This window comes from Indicator indicator, chromosome 26, assembly GCF_027791375.1.
Source record: "Indicator indicator isolate 239-I01 chromosome 26, UM_Iind_1.1, whole genome shotgun sequence".
In the NCBI taxonomy this organism is placed as follows: domain Eukaryota; kingdom Metazoa; phylum Chordata; class Aves; order Piciformes; family Indicatoridae; genus Indicator; species Indicator indicator.
The window spans coordinates 9,187,559-9,210,395 of record NC_072035.1 but is presented as its reverse complement, the minus strand read 5'-3'; the positions used below and the strand labels follow the sequence as shown (position 1 = coordinate 9,210,395).

Here is a 22,837-nt window from a genome sequence, read left to right as displayed (position 1 = left end):
CAGTTCCAGAGCTCACAGAGGGGGAGAAAGGGCAGAAGATCCCTTGGCTTTTATATGCACGACCTTTTTATTTTCTTTATGTCCCTTTTGCCTGCACCACCCCAGGGTGGCATACAAGGTTTCTCAGTGGCCTTGGTCTGCACGGGAGAAAGTCTAAGCAGGAGCCTTTCTGAAGGCCCACCCTTGCAGTAACTAAATATCAGTGTTTATCACTGCTGGAAGCACCCACAGTCTGTGAAAACAAGCTCTGAACTTCAGAGTGTGCCGACATGGAGCAGATATTTTGCTTCGCAGTCAAATCCCTGAATGGAGAATTATTTCGTGTTCAGAATGCAACAGACTGCCAGGGAACAAACATCCCTTGTACTATGTGACTAAATAGAAAGAAAAGCTTGGGGGATGCCTTTACTGATGCAACAGGCTTTCGGTAATGGCCGGGGAACGTTGCTGGCGTCACCAGACGAGCGGAAGCCGAAGAGCTTGATGCACAAGCGCGGGGGCTTGGCTACCACCAGGACAGGGTGCGGCAAAAGGTGAGGTGGCGCCCGCTAGGGGGCGCTGCAGTGCCAGGCAGATGCACGAGTCCCGCCTCTTCTATCACGTGACCGGCGGCAGGTGACCGGCGGCGTCACGTGAGCGGCGCGGGAGGCGATGGCGGCGCACCTGAGCTCGGGACGCGTGAACCTGACGGCTCTGCGCGAGGCGGGGCGCAGGGAGCTGCGCGAGTTCCTGGACAAGTGCGCGGGCTCCAAGGTGCGCGGGGGGCACGGACACGGGACGGGGCACCGACGCGGGACGGGGCACCGCCGGGCCAGGCTGAGTCGAGCCGGGCCTGACGCCGCTCTCCCTTCCCGCAGGCCATCGTGTGGGACGAGTACCTGACCGGGCCGTTCGGGCTGATCGCGCAGTACTCTCTCCTCAAGGTAAGGGCCGCGACAGGGTCGCGAGGAGTGGCAGTGGGTCCCTCCGCCGCCGGGCTTTGTCATAGAACCATAGAATTGTTTAGAGTAGAAAAGACCTTTAAGATCATCGAGTCCAACTGTTAATCAAACACTACCAAGTCTGCTGCTAAACCATGTCCCTCAGCACCACATCTCCACAACTTTGAAACCCCTCCAGGGATGGGAGCTCCGCCACTGCCCTGGGCAGCCTGATTCAGGCTTGACAATCCAAGGGTTCCTCACGTCCAACCTAAACTGCCCTTGGCACTACTTGTGGTGATATCCTCTTTGCCTATTGATTGTTACTTGGGAGAAGAGCCAGACCCCTACCTGGCTCCAGCTTCCATTCAGGGAGGTGTGGAGAGCAATGCGGTCTTCCTTCAGCCTCCTTTTCTCCAGGCTGAACAACCTCAGTTCCCTCAGCTGTTCTTATCAGAACAGTACAGCCAAAATTCTGGGTCTCTTTCATGCAAATCAAAGATCTAAACCATGGACAGGTGTCTGTAGAAAGATTACTTTAGAAGACAGATTTCAAGATAAGCATAATACTCACTTGTCACTGGAGTTCCCCACAGCTTGTTAATAATTTTACTCCTGTGTAGGAACATGAGGTGGAAAAGATGTTCACACTCAAGCCAGGGCGCCTGCCCCAGGCTGATGTCAAGAACATCATCTTCTTCGTTAGGCCCAAGCTGGAGCTGATGGACATCATCACAGACAATGTGCTTAGGTACAGTGGATGCTGCCGCTTGTGGTTCTCTTCTGGGCAGCTGGCTGGGGCTCCTGATGAAGGAGGGGACAGATTTGGCCTGGAACTGTGGTTCATCACATCTAGGCTCAAAATGGGGAATGCAGCTGCCCCTGGGGCTTGAGTTGGGGTGCAAGACACCCTGGGAAGGGGATTTGTCTGGCAGTGCAGAGGGTGTGTTCCTTCTGATTAGCTGGAATGAGTTGTGCTTTGATTCTGAGCACTACAGGAAAACTGAGTCACCTTGCCGTGCTTTCAGGCCTGTGGCTGCAGAGGCATGTGGCTGGGTGAAAAATACTCTGCAACACAAAGCTAGGGATGGCAGTTGGCAGTAACAACTGAGCATGGCATTCTCTTGTCTTCTGAATGCAGTGCCCCTGCTCACAGTCTGTGCTGGTTACCAGCTGAGTTACCCTTTGCTGTGCTCCTGCCTGTGATTCTTGCAGGGAAGACAGGGGCCGCTCTCCCCAGAGGGACTTCCACATCCTCTTTGTGCCACGCCGCAGCCTGCTCTGTGAGCAGTGGCTGAAGGAGCAGGGCGTGCTGGGATCCTTCATCCACCGAGAGCAGTACAGCCTGGACCTGATACCCTTTGATGGAGATCTGCTTTCCATGGAGTCTGAGAGCACGTTCAAGGTGAGCGCTTTTCTCCTCTTTGAGGAAGAACGCTGTGTGGTTTTGTGTTGCCTGTGGGTTTGTGGCAGTTTAGGCTGGGTGCCCCCCTGCCACTGCTACATGAGATACACCTCTGGTGTCCCAGGTGCCCACCCAATAGGGGTGGACACAGGAAATGGCATATTGCTACCCATAAATCCTGCGGCCCTATCAATCCATCTGCAGAGTCATATTCTTCCTCTTTCTTCCCTCTCTGCCCCCGTCAGAGATGCTCTCTCTTATTGGGTAACGGTGGGGGAGTATCCAAGGCCTCTTAGGCCTGTCTAGGCCTAATGCCAGTAGGAGAATGGAGGAGGGGGCAGTCTCAGACCTGGCCAGCCTGAGACTTACCTAGCAGCAGGAGGGGGAAGAAAGAGCCCTGAGGGTTTGGGTAGACTCTCAGGTGGGAGAAGGGAAGGATTGGGAAGCCTCTGGGTACTATGTAAGGGACCCTGTATGCTTTAGGATGTTCTTTGCCACTCTGCTGTGTAGTTTTTCTGTAGTTTCACCCATCACTTTTCCATTTAACCTCTCCATTACTCTCCGATCCGTTTGTGTGTGTCATTCTTTTGTCCCTTTCGGGGCAAGAGATGTTCTGGCTGGCCTCAAACCAGCACAGGGTTTTTGCTACAAAGCTCTCAGAGCAGTTTGTTGGTGACCCAGGCAGCACAGGGAGGCCTTGCAAAGCAGATGTGGCTTAATTCTGAGTGCTGAACAGAGCCTGTATGTTTTCTAACTAAAAACTGAAGAAACAATCACTACCATCTGGCTGCATCCTAGTTCCTCCAGCTTTGACTGCTGGTGTTATTTTCACAAATCAGACATCCATGAGGCTTAAAATCCTTCATCACTGCAAAGAGTTTGCAGAGTTTGTGTCAATAACAGCCTGTATGTCAGTTAATACTGTGCACTGTCACACACCAGCTGTGTTCCCTATGCTCTCAGAATGCTGTGTCTGGGGACTGAAAGGTGTGAGAATTTCTTTGGCCCATCTCAGCCTTATTAAACATAGCCCAGGGGACACATCAGGGCTTGCAGCTGCTTGTTGGCAATTGTGATGAGGTGGTGTGTGCTCAGATTGGGCTGATTAGAGATAAACCCTTTGCAGTCACTTTCTGGCTCTCTTACTCCTCACCATCAGACTAGGAATAGTGTGTGGGGTTCAGTGACTGGTGTGATCAAATTGCTTGAAGTAGTAACACAGATGAGGTCTGCATTTGCCAACAGCTGTAGTTTTTCCCCATCCTGTGTCTTCTCTGAACTGTTCACATGGATCCGACTCTGCTGTGGAAGCAGCTGTGTTGGATTGATCCCTTCCATCAGGAATCCTTCTTGTTTAGGAATGTTACCTGGAGAGTGACCAGACAAGTCTATACCATGCAGCAAAGGGGCTGATGACACTGCAGGCTCTCTATGGAACCATCCCGCAGATCTTTGGGAAGGGCGAGTGTGCTCGGGTAAGGCAAACAATGCTGCTGGAAAAATGCCTCTTGTGCTTTGGAAGTACCTTAAGAAGCATTTGGTTAAATACACCTCTGGGTTTGTTTTTTTTTTAAATCAGCCACACAGCTACATTCCTTGCCATACTGGAATTTCAGGATCCTGGCCTTCAGATCTTTATCCCTGGCCAAAAGAATGATCTTCACTGTTCCTTAAGTCTGATTTCATACCTGATGTCATACACATTTTGCTCATAGATGCACTGCCTTTGTGCTTTCAGCAGTTCCTGCTCTGGAGAGCTAGCAGCTACTCAGCTGGTATCAGAAGGGCAGGATAAAGTAGGAAATGTGTAACCTACTGTTCCTGCCTTGGCTTTTTCCTCTTCCTGTAATTCACACCACTTTTTGTTCTCTCTGATCAACCTATAGTTTAATTGGTGCCTTTCGTAATAAGCATGTGGCTTTGGCCACTGTCACTGTCTTGCTGAGCTGCAGAGGACTTTTTTTATGGATCTTATCCTGCCCTCATCTTTCAGCCAGTCTGTACCTCCTGCCAGTCTGTACCTTCTGCCCGTCTCTTCCTTTACCCACAGCTGTACCCCATAATTGCATGAGCTTGTAGGGCCTAGAAACCAAATCCATCTCTTGTGGCCTGTACCTTAACCAGACCAACATGATCTACTTTCAGCATGTGGCCAATATGATGATCAGGATGAAGCGTGAGTTCCCTGGAAGCCAGAACTCGATATTTCCTGTCTTTGATACTCTCTTGCTGCTGGACCGCAATGTGGACCTGCTGACACCATTAGCCACACAGCTGACCTATGAGGGGCTGATAGACGAAATCTATGGCATCCAGAACAGTGAGTAGGGGCAGCATGGGGCAGGTCTCCGGTTGCTGGAGCAGGTTACATTCTGTCAGGTGGGTTCCTGCCTCACTAAAATGGCTGCCGTGTGGGAGCAGCTCACCTGCTTGGTTCATTCCCAAGGTAGATAGTCCATCAAGATCAGCTCTCTCTTTCCCTAGTATTGGGAGTGGAGTACAGCACATGGTTGTTAAATGGGTATATTATGGATGATGGCTGGGTGCAGACACAGTGACACAGAACACATGGTGTGGGAGTAAAAGAGTCTGTCTTCTGCTGAGGGGATGGGAACGGTTTGTGAAAGGCTGTTCAGAGCTCTCCTGCTCTTCTGGAGGGAGGAAGAAAAATTCCAGCGAGGCATTTATGAGTTTTAATCCCTCCTGCTGCATTGGGGACTGGCTGGAAGGCTGCCTTAAATCCTCTCTGGCAGAAGGGTAGCTCATACTTGGGTTCTGATCATATATGTTTGTACAGGTCTCTGGGTCCCTTAATTAAGGGAGACTCTCCTTAATTAACAGATATGCACTGAGTTGTCTGGGTGTTTGTATCAGCTTTGGAGCTCAGAACTGGTTTGGGCTCAGAGGACACTTCCACAGCCTACTTGCCTTAACTTCTACTGGTGAAGTTCCAGTCCTTACAAGGGTTATTCTTCTGCCTTTGGTAGCTTATGTGAAACTCCCTCCTGAAAAGTTTGCACCAAAGAAGCAGGGTGAGGGTGGGAAAGATCTCCCCACAGAACCCAAGAAGCTCCAGTTGAACTCTGCTGAAGAGCTGTATGCTGAAATCCGAGACAAGAACTTCAACGCTGTGGGGTCAGTGCTGAGCAAGAAAGCCAAGATCATCTCAGCAGCCTTTGAGGTAAGCCTGTATCCGACTGTGCAAACATTTGGGCATCCTTTTTGTCAGATAAGTCACAGTCTATATTCAGCAGGGTTGTGACTGCAGCTTGAGCTGATGCCATGGAGTAATCCCCTAGAAGAAAACAGATACTTTCCAGAAGTCCCTCAGGTCCATTCCCCTCCCTGGGATAAGACCAACTCCAGTCTGTTGAGTAGGTCAAATCTATTCTTAAGAATCCTGTAGTAACATGGATCCTTTCTTCACTCCACACCTCTGTTCTGGGACTTTTCCTGTCCTCACTGTTAAAAGCTTGTCTCAGAACTAGCCTAAACCACACCTCTGCTGTGTGAGCCTTTACATGTCATAGTAGAAATTGCTTTCTTCAGCCTGCAGACCAGTCAGATGCTGCTTCCCTCTGCAAGAGAGCAAAAGTTAATTTCAGCGTACTGCTCAATTCCACTTTGCTGCAGTTGTTACCTGTTAACCAAAAGGCCCTTTCCGCTCTGTATTCACTGAGGATGCAGACAAAAGGCTTTTATAATAAAACTCCACAATGTTATGGCTGGCATTAAGCAACAGGGATGGGAGACAGACTTACAGGAGGTTTGAACTGTAAAACCTAGACAAAGTTTGAGAGTGCTGGGGGTATGTTTATGGCTTTGTTTGAAAATGTCCTGTTGATGATTCATAAAGAAACTGAGATCCCATATCTCTGCTTTCAGGCTTTAGGGTGATTCTTGAGAGAACTTGATACCCTATTTGATAGTATTTCCTTGGCTTTTGATTTGTGTCCTCACTCCTGCTACATTTAAGAGGGGGTTAGCAGTACCTTAACTGAAACACTGTGTGCTCAGCCTTCTCTCTTAGTAAATGTCTGTCACTGCAGTATTAGTGCTGAAGGTGCTAAAGAGGGACTATTCATAGTAGTTGTTAAAAAAAATACATAATCAAGACATTGTCAGAGGTAATGGGTGATAATGAAACAGCAGCATATTGGCAGCAGAGGACTTCTTAAATTGCAGGCTTCTTCATTATCACTCTCCTGCCTGCACTTGCCCATTTAAACCCTTCACATATGAGTCAAATTAATATTTTTGTTTCAAGTTGCATCAAGAGGCAAGTAGCCCAAATGAAATACAGACCTCTGGACTGCTCTGAGAGCTGAAGTCTTCATTGTGCTTTCTCAGATCCTTTTTCAAAACCTGGGACATTGTTAACAGCCAGGTACAGTGAATGGCAGCCTGGTTCTGTAGCACTTGTCACTGCTGTTTTGATGAGACGTGTCCCCATCTCCAGCTGCAGTTCCCTGAGCTCTGTGTTTACTAGCAGCTAGCAAAGTAATTGTCTTTGCATGAAGAAGGTAATTTTGCTGGTAGGGAAACTGGAGCAGACAGTGAGGGCTGAAGTCAAAGGTGTAGAAAAGTAATTGGTAGCACTGATATAAAGGGGAAAAAAACAGTATAATGATCCTGTTGTATTACATCCTGCCTCTTCTAGTGGTCAGAATGCTGTTACAGGTAATGCTATGGCTGTAGTGTAAGCATTTAAAGTCTTTTGTTTTTTTGAAAGACTGCAGATCTCTAGTGGTATTTGCTGTTGCAATGAGTACAGTAAAAAACTGTACTAGTTGGTATTCTTGATCTGAACCTAAATCTAACCTAAATGATGGATTTCTTTAGGAAAGACACCATGCAAAGACAGTTGGAGAGATCAAGCAGTTTGTCTCACAGCTGCCACACATGCAGGCTGCAAGGAGTTCTCTAGCAAACCACACCTCCATTGCAGAACTCATCAAAGACATCACCAGTGAGTATTCCTTCAGTAGTCTCTGACTATAGCAAGATGCAAGACAACTTGATGGACATCATTCAGCTTGGCAAAAATTGGCTTGGCTCTATTCAGTGCATCTCTGCTGAAATGTTCATGTAGGAAAGAAGCTGTCAGCAGCTGTATTGATTTTCATTTTTTCCCCAAAGCATCTGAAGATTTCTTCGATAATTTAACAGTGGAACAAGAGTTCATGTCTGGAATAGACACAGACAAGGTAAGTAAATAATGACAAGTAAATAGTGATTCTTAAGACTTTAAAAAAAAAAAAACAAACACAATGTATTTCTCTCTTTTGGTTTGTTTTTTTTTTTTCCCCATTTGATTCTTTTGAGAGGAAGTGTCTGATCTAGATGATGTCTGTCTCCCTCCAGTGTCAAGGTGGTGAGCTCTGATGTGTGTCTCTAGCTACTGTTGTGGAACTGATGTGCTTTAGAAAAGATTCGGGGTGGAACCAATGCTGGTTACTGATGGCCTTGAGCTGCTGTCAGAGCTATTTTGGAGATACTAGGCAAAACATGATATTTCTTCCTAGGTCTTCCAGGTACTTCAACAGGTCTTTAAATAACAGCTTATGGGTTTTTTTTCCAATAGGTTAACAATTACATTGAAGACTGCATAGCTCAAAAACATCCATTAATCAAGATCTTGCGTCTTGTTTGCCTGCAATCCATCTGCAACAGTGGATTGAAGCAGAAGGTTCTGGACTACTACAAAAGAGAGATTCTGCAGGTGGGGGCTCTAACTTTGGGATTGATCCATTTGATAAAAGCCACTTCAGAGCCTCAGCTCTACAACTCCTGCATTTCAGACAGGCACAGCTTAGACATAGCAGGTGTTGATGTCCAGTGCACAGGGAAAGTGCTGAGGCTGCTGTCTGAGCTGATTGCAGTGATTCAAGAGGTGTTTACATGTGTTTTACAACATGTAGACACAGGGGTTTCTATCATTGCACTTTTTGACATCATGATTTAAACAAAAAGCATTTTTTTTTTTAACCACTCTAGTCATAGACTGATGACATGGTATTAAAGGTGAATTCTTCACATTACAGACCTATGGCTATGAACATATATTAACATTAAACAACTTGGAGAAGGCAGGACTCCTGAAACCTCAGACAAGTGGCAGGAATAACTACCCAACCATAAGGAAGACCTTGCGCTTATGGATGGATGATGTGAATGAACAGGTAAATGTGCACTTCAGCAGTGAGTGTTAGATCTGATCTTACAGGATTATGTGCAGCAGGAAACCTCCCATGCTTTTGTTACAATTTCTCTGATACTGTTTTGCAGCCTGCAATGGCACTCACCTGCTGCTCCCCCTCTGCTCTCTCTTGCAGAACCCCAATGACATCTCATATGTGTACAGCGGCTACGCTCCACTCAGTGTACGCCTTGCACAGCTACTGGCTCGGCCAGGGTGGAGGAGCATAGAGGAGGTTCTAAAGATGCTGCCAGGTCCACATTTTGAGGAGAGGCAGCAGTTACCTACTGGCCTTCAGAAAAAGCGTACGTTTTGCTTTATTTCCCCTTTTTTTTAAAGGGAAGTGCATCTCTGTTAGGCTGGCAGAGTCCAGGCATCTCTCTGATCTGCCTGTCCTCCTGATCTCCCTTGCCCATTTTTGACAGCTTTCTGGCCTCTTTAAAACATCCAGTCACATACTCAGCCTGCTATTAATGTGTGTACTGAAAGTGCTATAGAGCTGTGCATTGGTTTAACTTCTCATCAGAGTGCTAAAATAAACCTACTGTGATTTTAATAAGGAACATTACAATGAAAGTCAACATCACTCACCTGGGCAGGCAAAGCACCTTCTGTAAAGAAACCCCAGCTGGGAGCAGACCCTGCACTCATGGCCCTGAGTCCAGTGGTTCCACCCAGTAGGTTTCCCCTCTAACTCAGCTGCTCCCTTTGTTTTAGTTTTAGGTCATTTTGAGTTTGGCTGAGAATTGATGGATGGGCCTAAGACAACCTATCCATTTTTCTGAACACAGGTCAGCATGGTGAGAACCGAGTCACGCTGGTGTTCTTCCTGGGAGGAGTAACATATGCTGAAATTGCTGCGCTGAGGTTTCTGTCCCAAATGGAAGATGGAGGCACAGAGTATGTCATTGCCACTACAAAACTGATCAATGGGACCAGTTGGATCAAATCCTTGATGGAAAAACTGGAGCCTGCGCCTTTCTAGAGTCTGTGGGGAGAGGAAGTAAAAGCAAGAGGCCCTGTGTGACACAGGCATGTCAGCTTCTGGCCTTCTGGCATGGCTGCTTGAACATCAGAGAAACACAGTGGTGAAAGAAGCTCTCCTGGGCCCAGCTCATGCTGCAGTTATTCCTCTCTGCACTTGTGTTCCTGCTGCTCGTGGTATTGCCAAGTAGCCAAGTGGCACTGAAAGCCTCTAACAAACTGGGAGAAAGAGAGAGCCCTGTTCATGGTCTGAAGTGGTAAACAAGTGCTGGGGGAGTGGGGATCTGCCCTGGTCCTTCTGTTCGGCGAAGCGCTTCTGGTTTTTCTTTCAGTTTAGTTTTGGTGGGAGATTTAATTGCTTCCTTTTACCCTCCTAAGGTGTGAGAAGGCAGGATGTTTTCTGTTCCCAATTTCACAGCACTATTGGCAACAACTAAACCTTGAACTATCTGCATGCATGTCAACAGCACTGACTGCAAGTAACCCAACTGCACCCAAATGATGAGGAAGATGCTCCAGCCTTTGTTTTTTCATCGCCCTCAGAAGGGATCAGTGTGAGGTGGCTTGTTTGTCCTGGGTATCTGATGCTGGAAGGCAACTCCCGAGTATGAATGACATCAGTAGGGCAAGAGCTTACATGTAAAGGTACACAGCCACTCCCCACATGGGACTCGGGCCAAAAATAGCTACAGCAGTGGCCTAGTAAACAGCAGGGTTTAAAACAGGCACTTTTTTCCCCTGAAGCTGTTGTAGAGCTCAAAATTATGAAGTGGAATTTTCCATGTGCTTGGTGGCTGGGCTCTTGATGTTGCTGAGCTGGTGTGTGCAGGTGGCAGCTTCTGGGTCCAGAAGACTCATGGCTGGAGGCTGGGAAGGCAGAGCAGGGCTTGTTGTCTGTGCCTGTGCAGCTGAGCACAGCCTGAGCCTCTGCTGCTTTGCCTCACTGTCACTGTACTTGTGCTTCAACAGCAACCACTGGGGGACTGTTTGACCCTTAAAAACAACTTAAAAAAATAAAAACACTCTACACCTTAAATCACTTTTAGCAAACATTTCTGCTCTTGGGTATCCTGCATAACACAAAATGCCCGTCCTTTTTCTAGCTGTTAGTTCTGACTCTAGGTTTCAGTCTGTCCTGCTCTGTAAGACTTGAGTGCTGCCCACTCATCCCCTTTGCAGAGCTCCACTCTCTGGCTAGCTCCAGTTGGCTTATTAGAATAAAATAAAAATATATTTCGTCTCTTTTTAAAAGGGTTTGCGTGCTCGCTTGCTCTCTCTCTTTCTCTCCCTGGAATACAAAAATAAACATAATAACCTCCTGTACTGTAGTAGCTGCGTCCTTCTGCTGCTCAGGATAACTGAATTACTTCAGCTGAAACTATTTTTCTGACATCTGGATGTTATTTCTTTAAGCTTATGCACTATTCACATCCTCTTGTGCTACTTAAATATTTCTGATGTAATATGTTATTTGCTTTCTTGGCTTTTATAGAACAATATTTGAGATTTTTTTACAGAAAAAAAAAAACATGCTATGACTTTGACAATGGTGCAAGGAGTATGTGTGGGGTGCCTTGGGTGGCCTTGCTCTGCACTGTTCCCATAGTTCCACTGTAAAGTAGGCAATTTCACAGTATTTAAAAAGAAATTTCTAATTTTTGATCCAAAGCTACTTGATACTATTGTGCAGAGAAAGACAAGACACAGTATGATTCAACACCATCTTTTAGCATGTCCTTGACTTGGCCTTAAGGGTTTTTGTACTATCAGAATTTTCAGATACGTTTTGGTTTTAATTTCTTTGTGATTAGTTCTAAGATTGAATGTAGCCCTGATCAGGCTGGTTTGTGAACTAAGCTCATGATGTGTAAAAGATACACGGCAAGTGACTAAAGGAAACCATAAAGAGCACCATGTTAGCAGCTTGCTTAATTCGTCACCTGGACCAGCAGATGTCTGTGTTTGTACCACTAGAGGCACAGCTTATTTCCAAAATACACTATAAACACCTGCCAGACTCTTCATATCCCAACAACACTGCTGTGTATTTTTTTGCAGACTGTAGTCTGCCCTGCCACTCAGCTCCAGCCAGGTGGAGACTCAAGCTAGACAAAAAAAAAATCTCTTCCTGAAACTGTTCAAAAACAACAGCAAAAATTAAAACACAGCCATCTTGACGCTGATTGATTCTCTAGAGGAGCAATTACTACTTAACAGGCTTCCTGAGCAGCTTGATTATGTTCTGCTGCTGTCTTAAGGCCCTGCTGACCATGCGGGTAATAATTTGATAACAAGAGAGCCTAATTAAATTAAGGGGCCATTTTCTACATCATAATCTCTTTGTAGGTAAGAGATTTGATTTGCAGTACATACTCTTCTCTCTGCTGCCTGCATTTACAAGCTGGTTTACAAGGAAAAAAAAAAAACAAAACCAAAAAAAAAAAAAAACCACCACCAACACTACCCAACCTCCACCCCAAAGACCAAAGATTTTCACTTTAAATATAACATCATCAGAAATCACTTGCTAAAAACGAACACACCGCTTGTCTCCCTCCTCCCCACCACACTGCAAAAGAGTGGCAGCCCTTGCTTTCTAAAAGGTAGGGATGACTTCTGGAGCAGTGAGATAGTGACAGCACAGGGGTTAGGCTGCCCTCAGCACTCGCTTTTTTTTGATAAAAGAGCACAGTTCAGCCTCCAGAATTCCACCCTGTAATGTGCTGCTGAGCTGGGATGATGCCCTGCTGTACATGAGCATCCTCCTCCCTGAGCGGCCCACAGCAGCTCATGGTGACTGCAGCAGGAGGCACTAGAGTCTTCCAGAAAACTGCAGCATAAAAAAGTGCAAGTATGTTTTTCCCACTTTGGGAAAAAGCCCTCACGTTTAAGCAAAAGCAAGTTTTGAGCTGGTAACATTAAGCCATGGCACTTGAACCCACACAGTACTGTTGACAGAAGCACTCTGGGCAGCTGGTTGGCTGCGCTGTAGTGCTGCGCTGCATGGCACTATGTCATATCATAACTGGTGCTGACCACACCTAGTGCATTATCCTCATGTGGGCTGCAAACACCACCTCATCACTCCTGCCTCCCAACCCAGCAGAGCAGAAGGGAATCAAACTACAGCAGAAACTGCTTAGAAGCCAGAAATTCAAGCGGCAGCTACAGAGCAAAACTAGAGAGGAACAGGAACTTGATGAAGTTGAGCCTATCAGCTACCTGGGTAAGCGGTTTATTTCTTTACCAACATCTTTATAGAGAAGCAGAAATCACATAAAGCCTACAAACAGGAAACTTCAGAGCTTTGAACAACTGGGAAAACACAGCTGGTTTTCAAGTGCAATAGGTCCTGTAATGCATACTTGCACATAAAAGCTTAGAATGAAATGACTGAGTTCTTTAATGAAACCAAAAAGTGAACTCTTTATCATAAAAGCTCTTAAAAAATATTCCAAGTGCCAGGACAGGAACTCAGTTTACTTTTTCTCTGGCTGTAGACTGATCAGGAGAGAACTAATCCTTTTAGGTTAGCTTTATTCTAAGTCTGGTTTTAAATTCCTTTTATGTTCTTCACCAAGAGTGCGGCACACAGGCATAATTATGATCAGAATTGTAAAACCATGTAAATTGGAGGGATGAGAGATTTTTTTGTTACAGGGGGCTTCACAGTTTGAAGTCTAGATCTTTATATTAACGTAACAATTGAGCATTCACTTCTAAAACAAAGTGTAAGTATGACTTTAAGAGGCAGCTATAAAATTAATTCTAAAGCATCTCATCCCATGTCTTCCACTTAAAGGTTACTTTTAAAACAAGATGTAAATATTTGTCTGTGCAAATTTGTATTTAAGCCCCAGTTTTCATCATTCTTAAACAAAAGGCTCAGTTTGTGCCAGTATCTCCATTAGATGCAATTATATCATTAAATATTAACAGCGGCTTCCTTGAAGGAATTGACCACTTTGATCAGAACACTGCTGATAATGCACCACCAGTGACCGCTCCAAATGTGGAGCTTCCTGGATGCACAGCCACTGACACACGGGGAAAGATGCTAGGGGCCAGCTGGACTCTGTAACGGCCTCAGAAATGTCCGCTGCCTGTGTGTTTGTATTTTAATTTGCTTAATTACCAGTCTTCATTTGGAGACTTTGATCAGATCCTGAACTTCTTTTCAACACTGTGCAGCTCAGCAACCCTGTACAGGACTCTGAATGAACAAGTCCAGCCTGACACCAACATCCTTAGAAGGATGAGTGGCCATTAACTCTCTTGAACACAACCTCTTCTCCCCACAGCAAAGCTACCTTGGTCAGTGCTGCACTTTCCTTGCTCAGAAAAACTCATCCCAGACCGTAGAGGACAGAGCAGCAAACAGCCCCAGAGACCTTACCTGCCACAGTCCGGGGAGAAGAACCATGACAGACTCCTTTGTCATCCACTTCCTCAAGGTGTTGAAAGAGCTGCTGGCCTTTGTGCTGTTCAGTTACACGGTGCTGGTTGGAGCATTGCTGCTCGCTGGCTGGACGACATACTTCCTGGTGCTTAAATGAGAGCTGCTCTTCTCCACCTGCAAACACAGGCTGGCCAGAGGCATCAGGGTCCAGGGTGCAGCTCATCTGCTCAGCACACAGGATGGCAGTCCCTTCCTCCTGCCCCAAATCTGCAAGCACTTTGTTCTGTTGCTGCTTAATCGCAATCTTATTTTCTTATGTAAAAAGAATAAAGATTTTTAAAAGTATCTACATGCATGCACTCTACTATCTTTGTCGCTTTTGTAGATTCTTTGCATCTCTTGCAGATTCTTTGTGTCTCCTTAAACATTTCCCCCTCTTCCTAGAAACATTTAAAAGCCTCCTAGCAGTTTTCTCCTGAGATTCTCATCCCACGCCTGCCTGGAGAGCACAGCAATTTCCCAAGCACAGCAGAGGGGCAGGAGGGATGCAACACAATTCAAACATGACCAGCATCTCAAATAAACAAGTCCTGCCTTGTCTAACTCTGCTTCATTAAAGGTGTGAAGGCGAAATATGGAATTACTTGGGTTTGGGTTTGTTTTTTTAAGTCCTGGGAAAATACATTTCAAATCAGCACAGGGTTTCCATCTTCCTACAGTTTTATGAGGTACACTTCTTGGGGTGGGGGCACCAATGCCATGTTATATACAGACCCATTATTTGGCACTCCCAGGTTCACAACCACTTTTCAACAAATGCCTAAAACATGGAGTTAGGTGCAAGGTGTGCCTGCAATATAGCACTGCCTTGCTAAAACTAAACCGTGATGAGTAAACAGAGTTTGACAAAACAATAGATTGGCATTATTGGTATACATTTAAAAAAAAAATAATAATTGATCAAGACCTGTTCTGGTTTGGGGCCAGACAGAACGTCTCTTGCCCCAAAAGGGACAACAGAATGACACACACAAACGTATTGGAGAGTGATGGAGAGTTTAAATGGAAAAGCAATTGGTGAAGCTACAAAAACACTACAAAGCATAGTGGCAAAGAGCATCCTAAAGCATACAGAGCCCCTTACACAATTCCCAGAGGCTTCCAATCCTTCCCTCCTCCCACCTGAGGGTCTACCCAAACCCTCAGGGCTCTTCCTTCCCCCCTCCCACTGCTAGGCAAGTCTCAGGCCGGCCAGGTCTGAGACTGCCCCCCCCTCCATTCTCCTCCTGGCATTAGGCCTAGACAGGCCTAAGGGGCCTGAGATACTCCCCCAGCATTACCCAATAAGAGAGAGCATCTCCCACGGGGGCAGTGAGGGAAGAAAGAGAAAGAATATGACTCTGCAGATGGATTGATAGGGTGCAGGATTTATGGGTAGAAATACGCCGTTTCCTGTGTCCACCCCTAATTGGTGGGCACCTGGGACACCAGAGGTGTATCTCATGTAGCAGTGGCAGGGGGGCACCCAGCCTAAACTGCCAGAAAGACCTTTAATGTAGAATTCTGCAGAAGCCTTTTCTCTAGCTAAAAGCTAAGCAACATCACATACTCTCGAAAAGCAAAGATTAATTAAAACATGCGGGATGGGAGCAGAACCTGTGTCAGTTTATTAGTGCAGTCTTAGCTCACACCGCAGCTGCTGTACTGACGCACAGCTGAGAGTATTTCTCTGCTGAGCTGGGCTGGGCTGGCCTGAAGGTGTTTCTGAGCAGGGGTACACAGATGAACCGAGCCTGAGCTGAGAGCCTCTAATGCCGTTTCTGCTTCAGAGACTACCGAGTCCTGAGACAAGTCTTATGAGGAGCAGCTGAGGGAACTGCGTTGCTCAGCTTGGAGAAAAGGAGGCTGAGGAGAGACCTTCTGGCTCTACAAATCTCTGAAAGGACGTTGCAGCAAGGTGGGAATTGGTCTCTTTCCCCACAAAACAAGAAGCAACCTCAAGCTGTGCCAGAGGAGGTTTGGATTGGACATAAGGAAAAACGTCATGCCCACGTTGCCAATGCCTAAACCAGGCTGCCAAGGCAGTGGTGGAGTCGCCATCCCCAGAGGATTTTCAAAGCCCTGCAGATGTGATTCTGAGAGACACTGGTTTAGCGGCGACCTGGCAGTGCGGGGTTAACAGTTGGACTCGATGATCTGTAGGCTTTTCCCAAACGAAATTATTCTTTGATTCTAAGTGCCATTACCTGTAAGGTGGAGCAGGTGCCCTACAATGTAAAGCGCCAAGACGGTTCTCGCTGCCTGCCTGAGCCTCCCCCAGCCGCCCTTACAGCGCCCGCGCGCCGTTGCCACCCTCAGCCAGCGGCCGCCCGCTCGCGTGCCCGCCCTCCCCGCACGCACTGGCCGGCCCCGCCCACCCGTAAACACTGACGTCACTTCCTGCGTGCCGCAAGATGGCTGCTGGCAGCCGCTGGCTCAGGAGCTGCTGTTCTCTTCTCAGGTAGCGCGGCGGCTCCGCCGCTCCGGGTCCCGAGGGCGGGGCGGGGGCTTTTCCGTGGAGCCACACCCGGCTGCGGTAACGCTCAGGCGGCTGTTAACCGGGCTGCGCGGGGCCGATTCTCTGCCGCTCACTACCCCTAGTGACTCCATGCGCGCTTCGTTTGCCTGGTGTAATAAAGCGGGCGGCGGCCCGACATCAGAAACAGCGGTAACGCAGGGCTGAGACAGCGCAAGAAGGAGCAGCTGTGGTACCTATATAGTGCTTGCCACTGACAGACTGTAGTTTAAGAGCATAAAAGAAGGAAAACTGACCAGTTATTTTTACATAAAACAGTGCTGCTGCTTTTCTGCTCGACCTCGCGGACTCTCACATGACACTGGATGTAAATAAAATTGGCTACAGGAGGCTCTAAACATCCCTGGATGGCACCAAACTATTATATTACTCACCTGCATGTGCCACTTACCACATTCAAGCATGCTTTTAAATCAATATTGAATATTAGCAGTGTGTTGGTACCAGATAAGGACTCCTAATACACTGCTGTGCTTGTCTTCATGCACTTACTGTAACAGAATTTAAAACAAACTTATTTGCTATTATACAGCTGAATTACAGAAGCATAGTAGTCTGGGTCACCTAGAACAGCTTCTGGGTGTTCTTTTCAAGGCATATTTCCCACAACATATTGGTTATTTTTTACCTCTGTTTTTTGTCTCTTGCATTTCCAGACAAAGCTTCCCTGTTGTGGCCAGTTTTAGGAGACGCTGCCTCTCAGGCATGAATGTAGGATGGCACCAAATGGTGGGCGTGGGGCTGGGAGTGGCTCTGTGTGCAGTCCCAGTCGTGGAGGTAAGGTGTCAGGCATAGGATTCATGCAGCACTTCCTTGTTAGAAACAGTTTCATATTCAATCCCACTTGCTTAGCATTTTGCAAATTAGTACTTACCCTCAGAATTGTTTCCTTGGGGACTGCAGGTGTTCAAGGCATGTAGTTGTTTAGGAAGAGAAATGAGGAAGACAATGTCTGCCACCTTCAGTAACACCTTGCAAAAACATCTGCTTTAACTGTGAGAATTTGGCTGCTGAACCCTGTAACTAACAGGGTGCTTTTTCTTACTATTATTTGTTACAAATAACATCCATATGAAGGTCAGTTAAAAGTGATGCAAATATCTTGTCTTTCAGAAGCAGAACTCAGCTTCTCTCAGTAATGATGCCTTGATTAAAAGAGCAGTTTCCCTGGTAACAGACAGTACTTCTACACTCCTCTCTCAAACAACATATGCGTTGATTGAAGCATTGACAGAGTATACAAAGGTAAAATGAGAGATTACACACTTTGTTGGTAAATCAATCCTGGAAATAATAAATTATGTGGCACATTGGACTTTATGTTTGGACTTTGGCTTTTTAAATGAACTTTAATAAAGGAGATGTGGGGTTTAAAGATGTCAGATTCTGAGGAGACAGTGGGGCCCACTGTTCTACAACACTAAATACAGAAGTTTTCAGCCTTGTTAGATTGTTGGTTTGACCTTGAACTTAAGCTGCAGTGACCCATCTCTCAGAACTGGGGTAAATAAACTTTTAACAGTTGTTGGATGCCTGCATACCAAATAATCAGAACACACTACCCTTTATTCTTAGGTGTTTTATTTACCTACTGTGCCCATTTCTAAGGCCATGAACAGAAGAATTGAGAGCCATATTGTAGTCTGAAACAAGAGACATTGTTTTCTAAATAAGTGCAAATCTGAGTACAAAGTGTTTGCGTTCCAGATTACTTCCTTACCAGTCCATAACCAGATGCTGTCCACAGCACTACTGTAGGCAAGAGCAAATGCTGTCAGTGTCTCCAAACCCACAGTGAGCTTGAAAGCAAGGCACCTGTGAAACCATGCAGCACTTTTGCTAATTATCACCAGTGAACAGTGAGACAACATCACCAGTGTATCACCTAATGGTATGAAATTGCTTCTTTGCAGGCGGTTTATACACTGGTGTCTCTCTACAAGCAATACACAAATCTTCTTGGGAAGATGAATTCAGATGAGGTGGATGCAGTCTGGCAGGTGGTCATTGGAGCCAGAGTTGATGTGAGCAATTGTCCCTTTATCAGCAGGCTGCCTTTTCAGACTCCTTTGAAAGTTCTCTTGCTTGCTCACTTTTCCACAAAGACACTGAATGCTCACAAAGAGCATTCAGATGCTCTTCTATTAAGTAATATTTTGTTTTACTCCTAGATGACAGCAAAGCAGCAGGAGTACTTAAGGCTGGAGTCTAGCTGGATGACAGCAGTACGTCTTTCAGAGATGGCAGCAGAAGCTGCATATCAATCAGGTAGGCACAAGCAGAAACATTGACAGTTTCTTTCCCCTAGCATTTAATATGCTGGAATGCAGCTTAGAGGGACAGAGAATGTAAGTCCATGCTAATTTACAACTAGTGCCTGGTTTTTAGAGATGCTGAGAACTTAAGTTCTTTTACTTGCTACAGGTTTAGTAGAAGTGTTGTGAGAACTAGGCCTGGAAACTTCACATGTGGCTTAGATCAAGACTAACCATGCCAGGAAGTGTCTGAGAGAAGTATTCAGACATTTTTAAATGGAGTGTTCAAATGTGGTTTGAGGAGCTGCAGAAATTGAGCTACCTAAGGGGTCCATCAGGTCTGTCTTTCTGGATTTACTTGTGTTAAAGAGTCAGAATGCTTGCCTTTCCCTCAGGAAAGGTACTAATTTTTCTTGCTGTATACACAGGTTCACAAAACATCTTGAGAGTTCCTAGCTCTTAGATTTGAGTTACGGGATGAATCATGGTAAATTGACAAAGTTTTTGGAGTGGAGAAGGGGAGGAAAGCAATGAACATACATGGACATGCTGACTCTACAAGTGTCTGAAAAAAGAATCTGTAGGTGCTGGGGATGAGGAGAAGGGATTCAGAGTTCAGCAGTCCTACAATCATTCCTGCTGCTGGTAGGTGCCAGCACAAGGACTCAAAGTTCCTGGCACATGATGATTGGGCTGGGCTTAGTTCTCAAACACGCTATCACAAGCTGATTGCTCTCATCAGACACTGGCTGTAACCCTCTTGGGTGGGAAGAATTCAAGGCAGGAAAAGAATCTCCAAGTAGTTACATTGTTGTTTAAAGTAAACGAACAGTAAATGATGCACTTGGCATTAGTATAGCCCAAGAGCCATCAAAACACTTAGCAAAGCAGATAATAATTATAGACAGGCACTTCCTTAATTGAAGGTTTGCTGAGTGCTCCTCTAACCCAGTGCATTTAAATTGTTACTCTTCAGGTGCAGACCAAGCCTCGGTGACAGCCCGCAGCCACATTCAGCTAGTCAAGTCCCAGGTGCAAGAAGTGCGACAGCTGTCCCAGAAAGCAGAGACCACATTAGCTGAAGCTCAAACAGAAGAGCTCCTCAAAACTCAAGGAGAAGAATCATTGCCACAGGGTATTTTAGGGAGCACAGAGGCAGGTGAGGACCCTTACCTTCGGGAGGACTGAAAAGAACCCAGGTGTCATCAAAAATGTGTGAGAGTCACAGACTGAAAGATCCCATAGTTTCATTGTGGAGATAGACTTATTTCAGCAGTTTCCCACACTATGATTCCATTTTTTCCCCAAAAAGGATTGCTTTACAAGTCAATGCCAAGTATCTAAAGGGCCTTGATCTTGTTTGTAACTTATCATGTTTGTAATACCTATGGATTCAATTATTTAAATATTGAACCATGCAAATGTGAAAGCTGCTATCAAGGATAGCTTGTTACTTGTCTCCCTGCTGGGAGGGACCTTCCCCTCATTAGGTATGTTTGTGAGAGCTCCCTAACTTAAGAGACTAATTAGGTATTGGCCAAAGAAGCATAGTTAAAAGTAATTCTTTTAAATGTGTGAAGTAAACTATATCTGTATAGGAGATAGCTTTATTAAACTCTTGTGGGTGTGCCCATTTGGATATGGGATTCAGTGCTGTCTTGTATTGAACTCTAAAGTTTACAGCAGGACTGAGTCTTGAGAGCTGCATCACACAACACTTAATTACAATCAATCAGGGGAAACATTTGCTGTAGTGATGAAAATTTTCTGTCAAGTTACCTGGGCTGTTAATGAAGTTTTGCAGTTCAGGATAGCAACCTGTTTCACTTAAGAATCACCAACACATCTGCCTTTCCCAGGAAGGAAAGGGAGATTTGATATTCAAGACACTGTGGTTATAAACAAATTTGTTGTAGCAGCTGCTGTGTGCTTCTTTACAAAGCAGTGCACAAAAGCAAGTTTAAAACATTTGAATGCTTTCCAGCACAGGTTTCAGGAAAATCATCTCAGTTCTCTCTTTTTGCAAGCTGAATGTTTCACTACAGGCTTCAAAACCACCACTGTCTTTCACTGTGTTCATTTTCTATGTTAATGTGAAATTTGCAGTATTAACTGTATAGAAAATGTAAATCTAAGCTGAGATTTATTTTTAGAACAGCATCCATTAGAACTTCACCACTGCTGATTTGAGTCAGATAATCTCAAATTCATCAGGTTTTGAAAGAAAACACACACTAATTACTGGGGTTTCACCACAAAGTAGCATCTGATGCCCTTCATGTGTGTTAGTGATGCTCTTAAGCATGAGTGTGTGTCAAGCACAAGTGAGTTTTGCTTGACAAGGAATGTTGTCAGCTGCAGCATAAGCCCTTCTACCTGTGCCTCATTTTGCTGCCTTTTGAACAGATGCAATCTTAGCTACACAGCACTGTATGCTTATAGATTAAATAGTAAAGGAATTAACAGGCTACCTTTCCTTGCTCTTGCTCCTCACTGGGTGCTGCTGTATCCAAGGAGGATGACACACTCTGGAAATCAAGCCCACAGGAAGGTGCCAGTGTCTGCTGTGCCAGCAGTCAGGAGGTCCCAAACACAGCCTTGGGCTGGAGCATTAGGGAAAAAGCCACTTATATTATGAGAGGATTGTTTGCAGAAGTGGCACAACCACACCCTTAAGAGCCAACTTCAGCTCAGCCTCTAACCACAACTGCTCCAATTTGTTTAATGCTGCACTGTAAGGTTCTGCCAAGCCACTGACCCAAATGCCTGTTCAGGTTGTGTTCCTTTCAGGATACCACAGTAACTCTATTCAGATGTTTGCGTGGCAGAGATCTGGCTTAAGACAGATGATGACTGTTACAGGAGGCTGCAAAGCAACTCATTCTTCCCCTTTCAGAGCCCACTACCAGCCCCCTTGTTGTCCTACTTCTTGTTTCACTGTACATCCTGCTTACTGTGTTCACATGCATCCAGCTCTCAGACGTGACAGGAACCAACTAGTCAGTTCACTCAAGTCCAAATGGGAGTGAGGCACATTCATGGTTCCATATAGCCTCCAAAATGAGGTGAGAAGTGAGCACTGTCTGTTGGGAGTTTGCCCATACACCTAAAGCCCACAGCAGACACGACATCATTCTCTACATTGTGTTACTGAGTTTGGGTCATAAAAACACTGCCATAGCAGTTCACATGGTACCATGGAACCAGAGTCCTTGCTCTGGAACAAGCAGTATTACCCCAAGAACAGTGCCCAGAAACTAGCTTCTGCTGTTGATACTCTGCCACATCTATAAAGCCAACTCACTTGAAACTACATGCAGATACTTCTCAGGTACTGCTGATACGGTTCTTTATGTCCTGTTGGGGCTGCAGTACAGAAGACATACAGCTTGTACAAGACCATGCTGAGGCTGGACGCACTCAGGCTCACCCAAGAGCAGTTTTTTAGACAAACACCTACTCGTATCTAGCACAGAAACAACTCAGGAGAGTGGAAACTCCCACCACAAGAGTCTGGATCACACCGCAGGATTCAGATAAAGTTACACCAGGTGCTTTAGAAAGCCAAAGCATCAAGGAACATGATCTAACAAGGACCAGCAGGACTGACAGGAGTCCCTCAGCCTGATAACAGCACTGCCCACCCCACTGGAAGGCCGGGCAGCCAGCCTGCACTGAGCTGTCACACGTCTGGTCATAGGATGTCCTCGGCCTCTCTGGAGTACAATCAAGGACCTCCTGAAAGAAGCACTTCTGAAAGCTCCAGCTCACATCTGATGGGCAGTGAACACTGGGCAGCTGGCACGAGAGCCAGCAATGACAACAGCACAACACAAATCACTGATTAATCACACGCTTCCTCTCTACCACTACCTTTTTCCTAACACTTGCAGGCTGCTTCCTGCTCACACACAGCACAGCAGCTTCTGGTCTAGCAGGAAGGTACTCTAAAATTGATAAGCTTCATAAAAGTATCACCAAATTTTATATTTGATCTTTGCTCAAATGAGTGACTGCAGCACATTGATGGATCAATTGCTTCTTTATCAATGTATCTTGGCTGGACAGAGAACAGCAGCTGCTCACAGCAAAGGAAGTGG

At 45.8% G+C, this 22,837-nt stretch overlaps 2 protein-coding genes across 3 annotated transcripts in view; both read left to right on the top strand.

Moving 5' to 3' along the window:
- Positions 1-10,740, top strand: part of LOC128975743 (vacuolar protein sorting-associated protein 33A) — an 83,072-nt gene extending 72,332 nt beyond the window's left edge. The window contains exons 1-13 of one of the 2 annotated variants that reach the window (XM_054392767.1): positions 652-753; positions 858-923; positions 1,544-1,671; positions 2,136-2,325; positions 3,684-3,800; positions 4,471-4,645; positions 5,313-5,506; positions 7,168-7,294; positions 7,465-7,532; positions 7,910-8,047; positions 8,370-8,507; positions 8,661-8,829; positions 9,316-10,740. In XM_054392767.1, coding sequence (XP_054248742.1) covers positions 652-753; positions 858-923; positions 1,544-1,671; positions 2,136-2,325; positions 3,684-3,800; positions 4,471-4,645; positions 5,313-5,506; positions 7,168-7,294; positions 7,465-7,532; positions 7,910-8,047; positions 8,370-8,507; positions 8,661-8,829; positions 9,316-9,509 — 1,806 coding nt within the window. In that variant the 3' untranslated portion in view covers positions 9,510-10,740. Of the gene's footprint in view, positions 754-857; positions 924-1,543; positions 1,672-2,135; positions 2,326-3,683; positions 3,801-4,470; positions 4,646-5,312; positions 5,507-7,167; positions 7,295-7,464; positions 7,533-7,909; positions 8,048-8,369; positions 8,508-8,660; positions 8,830-9,315 lie in introns of those variants that run through there. The other variant, XM_054392768.1, reaches the window with a different exon arrangement.
- A 5,620-nt stretch (positions 10,741-16,360) lies between these two features.
- On the top strand, positions 16,361-20,385 carry DIABLO (diablo IAP-binding mitochondrial protein). The gene is made up of 6 exons (XM_054392772.1): positions 16,361-16,407; positions 17,139-17,259; positions 17,596-17,727; positions 18,396-18,506; positions 18,654-18,750; positions 19,714-20,385. Exons 1-6 carry the CDS (start codon positions 16,361-16,363, stop codon positions 19,923-19,925), a joined length of 720 nt encoding a protein of 239 aa, XP_054248747.1. The 3' UTR covers positions 19,926-20,385.
- The last annotated feature ends 2,452 nt before the right edge of the window (positions 20,386-22,837 follow it).